Here is a 9,855-nt window from a genome sequence, read left to right as displayed (position 1 = left end):
ACATATGAAATAAACTTTCGTATTGTTTTTCTTTTCAAGTTTTGATTTTAGCCCATGCTGAACTTTAGACCGATCAATAGCATAAACTGTGGAGATATGATTTATAAAAATAAGAAACCATGTTATGATATTTATTATACGCTGATAATTGAAAACAAATACTAGTAGCTACACATACAATTTATTGTGAATATCAATTTTGCTTACACGCATAGGTACGGACATAAGTTTTACCATACCCTGTTATTCTCGTTTGTTGTGACTAGTTTAACGTAATGTTAACATCTTATTAACAAATAAATGAGCCGCGCCATGAGAAAACCAACATAGTGGCTTTGCGACCAGCATGGATCCAGACCAGCCTGCGCATCCGCGCAGTCTGGTCAGGATCCATGCTGTTCGCTAACAGTTTCTCTAATTGCAATAGACTTTGAAAGCGAACAGCATGGATCCTGACCAGACTGCGCGGATGCGCAGGCTGGTCTGGATCCATGCTGGTCGCAAAGCCACTATGTTGGTTTTCTCATGGCACGGCTCAAATGACATTCTATTAACTTTCATTCACTGTCCAATGCTTCGACATTTTAAAATTATTTCGACGGGTCCATAACGATTTTGCATGCAGAACCACTGAAGAGGGTTTTGAATGCTTCCTCGTACTGCGACATCGGGAACCTGTGTGTGATCACCTTGTCCACATCTACCTCCTTATCGGCAACCATTTTTTCCAGCGCCTCCCATGTATGGTATATACGGCGACCGTGGACCGTCTTTATTGTCAAGCATTTGAACACTGAAAAGGGGTAAAAACAAGGACAGTAAAAGGTGTAAAATGAAGTAAGTAAATTCTAGTCAGCTATGTAACGTAGAAACGAATAGCTAGAGGTTTCGAAATACATGTACGATGGTACTATAACAAAATGTGGACTCCGTGAGAATGTATTTTGCTTATATAGATTGACAGAATATAGTCTAACCTTAGTTAACAACACCTTAGAGGAGTAAATATCTCTCCACAAAGGCGCATATTTTCTTCCCAATAGACCGGTTTCTTAGTACAACACGCTATGCATTACTGCATTTCGGCTTGACAGCTGATTTAAGCAAGAGCTGTTCTAATTACTCATATGAAAATGCTTCTCTCTGAATACTCTGCATCTAAGATGAAACGCTGTTTAAATTTGAAAAAAAAATATATATGTACTGATATCCGGTAGCGGGTGTTCAACATGAAGTGGCTGTTTCGTTAGCCCAATCAGCACAACCCGGCCGCCCTTCCTCAGGTAGGAGAAACACGAGTTGAGCATTGTGGCGTTCCCGCTACACTCGCATATACGTCCTATACCAGTGCCGGAAGTAATTTCCATGATAACCTGCATTGTCAAAAATGAAACTACAGTTGTTTTTTTTTTTGTTTGATTGTTTTATATTGGTGAACTAATGCCAATTTAAATAACATAGGGGTTATATATCGGCGGTCAGTGAACTTTTTATTTTTCTTCCGTAAAAGTACTAACTTATTCCTATTAATAGATGTCAACTTCACAAGAAGAATCAGAGATTGGGGGACGAATTATTACAGCTGTATGTCAACTCGCCACAGAGAACGCTGCCTTGCTCAGAGATAGAGCTAGCGAATATCTGATTTGTACTTTTGAACCAACCAGCGAACTGGCATTGTATTTCGTCACATCATTTATTTTTCCTTTCTCGTCGTAGTTTAGATTTAATTTCATCATCCTTTCAGACATATCGGTCGGCCAGTTTGGATTAACCTGTACACAGATAGCTTCTAGTCCGGTGGGCTTTCCGTTATGGCTTTACAAAGTCATTGGCATACATCGGTATATGTACTCGACAGGGCTTTGGTATAGAACTAGAGTTAGTTATGTAGGAATTAAACGAACTTCTGCTTTTATATAAAGCAGCTCTCGGCACAGGTCTGCAGTCTGTAGTCTATGCTGTCGACAAGAACTGATTTTAAGGCAGATTACCTCTTTTATGTCTTTCTCCTTTGTGTTTATCACAATATCTGTTCCAATGTCTTTTGCCAGCTTCAACTTCCACTCCTCAATGTCGGCTCCAATAACTCTTTAAAACATAAACCTTATACTTATTTCATATTCTATTTCTATAAACTGTAGCTGTTACATTAATCACCAAGCTCTAGAACATTTTAAAACGTAGTTATAGTTGGCAAGAACGTAAACGTTGCCAGTTTCTTTCACATTTAGCAGCTATATACAGTCAAACCTGCACAATAGACCACCTCTGAACAGAGACCACACGGCTTTAAAGACCGCTGGTTTTGTTTCAAATTTTATCATTCACAGTGCACTGTACCCTGTGAATAATGACTAGAGCTAATTGCAAATAAATACCATTTTTGTCTCTTCCAAGGGTGGTCTTTAAAGACAGGTTTGACTGTACTATTGCGAAGATTTTTTGGAATAGTTTGATACAGAATCTGCATAGAACATAGAATGCAACAAAGCAAAATAATAGGATTCAGTTTGATCGAGCATGATCATGAGAGGTAATGAAATGTGCAACACCTTACACGCCCCGATGCACTGACTTAAGCTAGGAATTCTGTTCTGCAGACGTACTGAATGGATCCCGTGATCCAAAAACACCAGAAAATGTAACAACACTGAGTCCATGTAAGGGAAGACTTTTTACAGCCGCCACGCAGCACTTAAAGACTGCTGTTGTAAGAGTAATATAATCGTTAAGGAGATCCTTTGGAAGCGTAGAATCCAACCAAGCAAAATGACAGCTGCATGATGCAGTTCACGAGGGGAAGTAAAAAGTGTACCAGTGAATTTTACATCTATTCCTCACATTCAGTAAATGTGTAACAATTCTATGTCCTTGCTGCCCTTAAAATAAAAATAAAATACAAGTGGCATTGCTCAGGGTTCATGGTAATGGTTCTGAAATGTACTATCAAAAACTTTGAAACAATCTACCTCTTTCAAAACAATCGCCATCGCGTCTGATAGTTCGCATTGTATAGAACTTTAAGGTATTTTGAATATAACGGAACTATATTGATACCTTTTCGCACCCATAACTTTGGCTACTCGCTGTGCTAGTAGGCCTACAGGTCCACATCCAATCACCAACACATCCTCATCCTTGACCTTTAACCTTTCCACTCCATTATGCGCGACACCTAGCGGCTCTAACATGGTTATCTCTTCCGCATCTAAAAAAACAACAGTCAACCACTAGTAACCGGCATACTGGTACGGGAGAGCATTCAAGACAGGTTCATGCTACTTATTACTAGAAATGTCGAGATAATAACTCAAAATACGACACAGGTACTTGAAATTACGACTAATGTAACTAGAAATATTCAGATATGCGACTTAGATATTTTCTTCCTGTTGACAAAATTTGAACGTCTGTCCATCTGTTAAAGGCAAAAAATATTAATGGCTATTCCTCTTCAACATTTGATTTTGTAAGTCATTGTATTGACTCTTAGACGTAACAAATTTTAAGTGGATACATCTACATACACATCGAAATACGGTACCCACGAAGGGACTTGGAACGTATACTACCATACATCAATGTATTGCTCTAACCTGTAAGTTACTTCCGATTTCAAACTGTATCCAGGAAATATACCTACACCTATAGTACGTTCTGGTGGTAGGGGGTTGGAAACAGGTCGCTTATCTTCCTGATATGTGAAATATTCTAAATTCGATCTCTACCTGGTCACCTTCTACGACCTCTCCACAAAATCTAGAGATACCAAGGTACCATGAAGACCTTGGTCTAAAAATGTAGCTGAGACCAATAACTACACGTTGATGTAGTGTATATCAATATTACCAAATGGGCCAAACCTAAGCCTTAAACCTTCCAAACTTAAAAATAGTTTAGTGATATACTTTAAGAGCGAGGACCGACTCTTCTTAAGAGCTTATTGAGAGCTTTAAGGTATCGTAATCTTGGCTAGAGCCTACGCGTCTACGAATGCTATGGTAGTTTTCGCGGCTCAAAATTTCAAGCTACGTCACTCGAAATTTCGAGTTACAATGTGGAAATTTAAGGTTACACAAGTAACGTATCTCGAAACTTCGAGTATACTATGGTAGCTCACGACTCGAAATTTCAAGATACCTAACTCGACTTACGTAAGGCGAAACTTTGAGTTACAATGTGGAAATTTAAAGCTATTTAGTTAGAAATTTCGAGTTACGTACCTTGAAAGTTCGTGTAAGTATACTGACCTTTCAATATCGAGTTAATAAAGATCATGATAGGTTACGCACCTAGCACAAATGCGCTGCCCTATATTAAACTTATTGATTAGCTGACATATGGAGTTTATGTTACTGCAACAGCTTAAAGAATAAAAATAAGTTTAAGTATGACCTCATTTTATAGTTTTTCGTCTTTTGAGGTTTAATATACGTGTATGGTGTGTCTTCTGACCATAATGACACATCTAGTGCTGATAGCGACTTTTGCAGCTACCGATTGTAGAGGTCTGGAGGACTCCACGTGCCACCTCCGAACATTGTTTTCGGCATGAGTAGAACCATCGTCCTGTTGTATGTCAGATGGATGGCTCACATGTAGAAAGTCTAAACCCTAAGCGAGGTTTGGAACCCACAATGGTGAGGAGTAAGTGATTTGATGTCCGAACGAACTTAACCAAACACCATTGGGCATAGTGTACCTTACTTATAACATGCGTGCATGCATAAACAATTAAACTAAAGTCTTGTACTTACTTAAATCCTGTGTAATCTCATACAGATATTTCTGTGACACGATAGAATATTCTGAGCACCCTCCGTGCATTGTCTTCCTCCCATGTCCGTACTGACCCATGTTGATACATATTTCCTTCATTCCATTATTACACTGATAACAGTCTCCGCAGTAAAAATGATTCTCAACTCCAACGCGCGAGCCAATTTTCATCGTGGCATCAGGGCCACATTTTACGACCGTGCCTGCCGTCTCGTGCCCTGGGATAAAAGGCACTGTCGCAATAACACGTGCCATCTCGCTCCATTTGTACAGTGCTATGTCTGATCCGCATATAGAGACGACGTCTACCTTTATCAAAACTTCATCCTTTTCCGGTTCTGGAACTGGCATCTGTGTATATACATACGATTCTGTTTCCGTCTCTTTTAACAATGCTTTCATTGTTTTTGGGATGTCTGCAGTGGACGCCATCTTGAAAATTTAGATCAATGTCAAAAGTCAGTCTTTTCTATTCAAACGCGGCTGTTCGTCAATTTTCAACTTGTCGTCTGCACTTGAAGATTCAAATAACCGTATAAATTAACCCAGTTTTATGTTATCTTATCAGATATAAATGAAAGGTAATAATATAGTCTCCGGTCGCATGTAGAATATGTAGAAAGTCATGTCCACTATATAATACGAATTTTACGGGCTAGTTTATAGAGACTTATTACTTAGTACAACGTCAGGTTTTGCTGCTTTGTCCAGTGATCAATCAATTAATAGCTAAGCGTAAGACACAACGAAACCCCATCTACGACCGAGTCATCCTGTTACCGGCCTTTTTTATCTGGTTGCAAAGCTCATTCAAGTCAAAAGATGCAGTATGAAGAATATACCTGTAATTCTTTTTTATTCTCGACCCTAAAAGTCAAATGAGTTAGAGTCAAAACGTCGAGCTGGCCAAAGGTGGTCTTTTCGTGGGGAATTCATAGAATGGCATCCATTCTGAAGTTTGAGCAACGGTTGGCGCTGTCATTTGCAGGGAATTTTCTGTAGCGATTTTTGAATAAGTAATATTTTTTTCTTTTTTTTTTTGACAGCCGACTGAGAGAAGCCAAAATTCAGCGCTTGGGAAATGAAAAAACAACAACAACAAAACAACAACAACAACAAAAAAAACACAAGTAGTCATATTCAAATTGTACTGTTGTGTTTATTTCAGTTGTTTGGCTAATAGTCTCAGATATACGGGTTTGAAACTCATATAGTCAACTGTAGACCTACCAGTATGCGTCCCTAGCGGAAATATTGAACAGTACAGGAAGCGGAGCACGATTTTGAGAGACTGCTCCAACGTGTAGTATTTTTAGAAAAATGACCCTTAAGTCTCTTCTAATCAAAGCGATAATATGCGACCAACGTTTAATCTTCTAATGCCTAGGCACGTATAGATAAACGTATACAGATAGGGTAGGTAGCGAGATAAAGACGTACATAATCAATTTAATTCAGTCTCCTTCATTTGTCGGAAAGGTCACAATGAGTTGTAGAGATTTTCCTCGTATAAAGACTGTGCGTGCGTACGTATCTAAGGCTAGCGAGGGGGACCAGGGAGCCGACTGCCATGACGTCAACGACGAACACTGGATCAACGGTTATCCGACGCCGGTGGCGAATCAGATGTCAATGTATGAACTATACCAGCCATTCAGGAAATCATGGGGTATCAATGCCCTAGGGTCACTTGTTGTTGAGGTGGAGGCAGAAGACGGTTCGACCGGTGTTGGGGTAACTGTTGGTGGAGAACCTGGATGCTATATAGTTGAAAAACATTTAAGCAGATTTATAGAAGGTCAGGATCCTCGTAATGTCGAACTTATCTATGATCAAATGTTTCGCTCGACGTTGAACTATGGACGGAAGGGACTTCCTATCCAAGCAATTAGTGCCGTTGACTTAGCTTTATGGGATTTACTTGGAAAGATAAGGAATGAACCCGTTTACGCTATGATAGGGGGTAAAACAAAGGAACGACTTCCGGTTTATAGTACAACATCCAGACCAGATCTCGCTAAACAGTTCGGTTTCGTCGGTGCCAAAATTCCGTGTCCATACGGCCCTTCGGCTGGAAATGAAGGTTTAAAGAAAAACATCGAGTTTTATAAGGGATGGAGGGAGAAGGTTGGTGATGAGTTTCCTTTGAGTCTAGATTGTTACATGGCTTTGACTGTTCCCTATGCTACACGCCTTGCCAATGAGCTCGAACCGTACGGATTAAAATGGATGGAAGAGTTTCTACCACCTGATGATTACGAGGGTTACGCTCAAGTACGTGAAAATCTTCGTGGTTCAAAAGTTTTACTGACCACGGGAGAACACGAATACAATCGATACGGTTTCGATAGACTGATACATTCTAGATGCGTTGACATTCTACAACCAGATATCACGTGGTTAGGTGGAATAACGGAAGCAAGGCGCGTGGTTTCTATGGCAGCAGCCCACGATACAATGATCATACCGCATGGGTCAAGTGTATATTCTTACCATCTTCAGTATGCTTTTACTAACTGCCCAGTGGCCGAATACATCAACATGAGTCCAAAAGGAGACAAAATAGTCCCATATTTCGGAGGACTATTTCCAGATGAACCACTGCCAGCGGACGGATTCATTGATCTTCCGGACCGTTCTGGATTTGGTGTTACTCTGTGCAGGAAGACGCTAAACAGACCATACGAACGCTCCGCGGAGGAATCAAAGAAAAATGCTGAGAGAAATAAAAATTACAAAGGACCGAAAACGGCACACATGCCATTCTAATTCAATTGTTTTTAGGAGACATAAACTGCGAAAGTGAAAAAAATTATCTTTTTATCTTTTGTTGCGGAAGTTCATTTATTCATTTAGACGTGTATTCCCTGTTTTCGATGTCTTAGCTGAAATTACACTGAATTATCAGGGCTACATACTCTTAACAGATTTCTAGTACTCAAACTTAGTATTAATTCCCGTGAAAAATGTCAAAACGCTATCTAATAGGACGTGTGAAAAGGCAGGAAAATATGCGAATAAAATACTTCTCATATCACATAAACGTAACAATTATTTAAAATCAGTAATCAAACAATCGTCCCGAATAAAAATATATGAAGTTTTAAGTAGGATCCCCTCTGTTGTTATCTACTGCAGACGACAAGATGATTCTTTAAAGTAGCGGGAATTTGGATAGATCTCACCGATAAATGTCTACCAAACGAGATTTTAATGCATCCGTTATTTTAATGCCGACGTAAGAAGCTGTGATATCGCTTTGCCGGCGACACCGTTTTCGTTTCACTTCATGCTCGTCTAAACCCCACCGCTTGAAATTCGAAGATATCTCTAAGAAGGGATTATTATACTGTTTGAAACTGTATTTTGCACAATTTTATATTTAATACGGCACGCTTATACAGGAATTTACGTAGGTGATATCAGTTGTAAATCATTTCAAGTTATAATTTGTTATAATTTAATGTAAATTTTAACAGTTGTTTAGTACAAATATATAATGTACATTGATCCGTTATTATTAACACTTCAAAATGATTAAAATCTTATTTATGAAACCCTGACTTTTAACGCTTTTCTCTATGAAACTCCCATAAACGCTGCATTCCAAACAATTTACACTTCATCCAGAACATGTTGCCAACGAAAAAGTCAGCCATTTCAATACAACACTATGATTATCAACATGGTCCTTCTACTAAGATTACTGGCAGCTTGGCAGTGAGACACTGCCTTATAGCTGATACGTAGAAGAATCAGGAGAAGTGTCTGGGACTGTCCTGAGTGCTTTATATATCATGCACTTTCCGCTAAAATCTGAAATGAAACTGTTCTGAGTGTTTTATTATATCGTGCACTATCCACAAAAATCTGGAACTGTCCCGAGTGCTTTTATATCGTGCACTAACCGCTAAAATCTTGAAATGATCGAGTGCTTCTTCGTGCACTATCCACTAAAATCCTGAACTGTCCTGAATACTTATAGCGTGCACTAAGCACTAAAATCTGGAACTGTCCCGAGTGTTTTTTATATCGTGCGATTTCCACTAAAATTTTGAACTGTCCTGAGTGTTTTATGTCGTGCACTGTCAACAAAAATCAGTCCTGAGTGTTTTTATATCGCGCACTATCCACAAAAATCTGGAACTGTCCTGAGTGCTTTTTATATTGTGCAATTTCCACTAAAATCTGGAATTGTCCTTAGTGTTTTTATATATATGCACTATCCAAAAAAGTCTGGAACTGTCCTGAGTGCTTTTTATATCGTGCACTATCCACAAAAATCTGGAACTATGTCATATAGTGTATTTAGCTATAGCCAGTCCTACATATGGTCTAACAATAGTCCTCTAAAATGATAATTTAAAAACCCTTTCCCTTTCCTTACTATGTAACATAGACAGTGAACTTAAAGACATGAATTGAAATAATGTATTATGAACAAATCAGTTTTTAGTGGCATAAACAGTATGTAGTACAATGAAAAGAATTAAAAATCTAAACAATATGATATCAGAAGATAAAATGATGTACAAGTGGTTAAACATAAATGTTATTTGTAGTCCCCGCACCTCTCATGTAAGAGATCGAAGTATGGGAATGCTCTAATGTTTAGATATAGTATCTTTCACTATTTTGACATGACTGGAAGGGTTTCGACCTCGTTCAAGTCCCTTTCATGAGAATATATACCCGTACTATATGTATGTACATATAGTTGTATATCCTCGTTACAGTTTGTAATATGAAGTAGCTCTAGAGGCTAGGGTAGGTCATACACTGGTGTATGGTGGGGTACTATATGAAGTAGCTCTAGAGGCTAGGGTAGGTCATACACTGATGTATGGTGGGGTACTATATGAAGTAGCTCTAGAGGCTAGGGTAGGTCATACACTGATGTATGGTGGGGTACTATATGAAGTAGGTGGGGTACTATATGAAGTAGCTCTAGAGGCTAGGGTAGGTCATACACTGATGTATGGTGGGGTACTATATGAAGTAGCTCTAGAGGCTAGGGTAGGTCATACACTGGTGTATGGTGGGGTACTATATGAAGTAGCTCTAGAGGCTAGG

General features: G+C 39.0%; 2 protein-coding genes across 2 annotated transcripts; one reads left to right on the top strand and one right to left on the bottom strand.

The window, feature by feature from the left end:
• Positions 1 to 117: 117 nt before the first annotated feature.
• LOC123562953 (L-threonine 3-dehydrogenase-like) lies at positions 118 to 5,313 on the bottom strand. Its single transcript, XM_045355531.2, has 5 exons — positions 4,761 to 5,313; positions 3,061 to 3,211; positions 1,995 to 2,091; positions 1,205 to 1,373; positions 118 to 793 (listed from the first exon to the last, which is right to left on the bottom strand). Exons 1-5 carry the CDS (start codon positions 5,212 to 5,214, stop codon positions 591 to 593), a joined length of 1,074 nt encoding a protein of 357 aa, XP_045211466.1. The 5' UTR covers positions 5,215 to 5,313; the 3' UTR covers positions 118 to 590.
• Positions 5,314 to 6,197: 884 nt separating this feature from the next.
• LOC123564809 (L-rhamnonate dehydratase-like) lies at positions 6,198 to 8,339 on the top strand. Its single transcript, XM_045358637.2, has one exon. The coding sequence runs from the start codon at positions 6,268 to 6,270 to the stop codon at positions 7,549 to 7,551; it is 1,284 nt and encodes a 427-aa protein (XP_045214572.2). The 5' UTR covers positions 6,198 to 6,267; the 3' UTR covers positions 7,552 to 8,339.
• The last annotated feature ends 1,516 nt before the right edge of the window (positions 8,340 to 9,855 follow it).

Source organism: Mercenaria mercenaria, chromosome 2 (assembly GCF_021730395.1).
Source record: "Mercenaria mercenaria strain notata chromosome 2, MADL_Memer_1, whole genome shotgun sequence".
NCBI classification, from domain to species: domain Eukaryota; kingdom Metazoa; phylum Mollusca; class Bivalvia; order Venerida; family Veneridae; genus Mercenaria; species Mercenaria mercenaria.
Note: the sequence above shows the minus strand (reverse complement) of the source record. Positions and strands in the feature narration are given on the sequence as shown.

Coding starts and splice junctions, on each gene's coding strand:
- LOC123562953 (XM_045355531.2), bottom strand. CDS start 5,214: ATGGCGTCCACTGCAGACATCCCAAAAACAATGAAAGCATTGTTAAAA. Junction 3,212..4,760: donor TGAGATTACACAGGATTTAA/GTAAGTACAAGA, acceptor TTGTTTTTTTAG/ATGCGGAAGAGATAACCATG. Junction 1,374..1,994: donor AGGAGAAAGACATAAAAGAG/GTAATCTGCCTT, acceptor TTGACAATGCAG/GTTATCATGGAAATTACTTC.
- LOC123564809 (XM_045358637.2), top strand. CDS start 6,268: ATGAGTTGTAGAGATTTTCCTCGTATAAAGACTGTGCGTGCGTACGTA.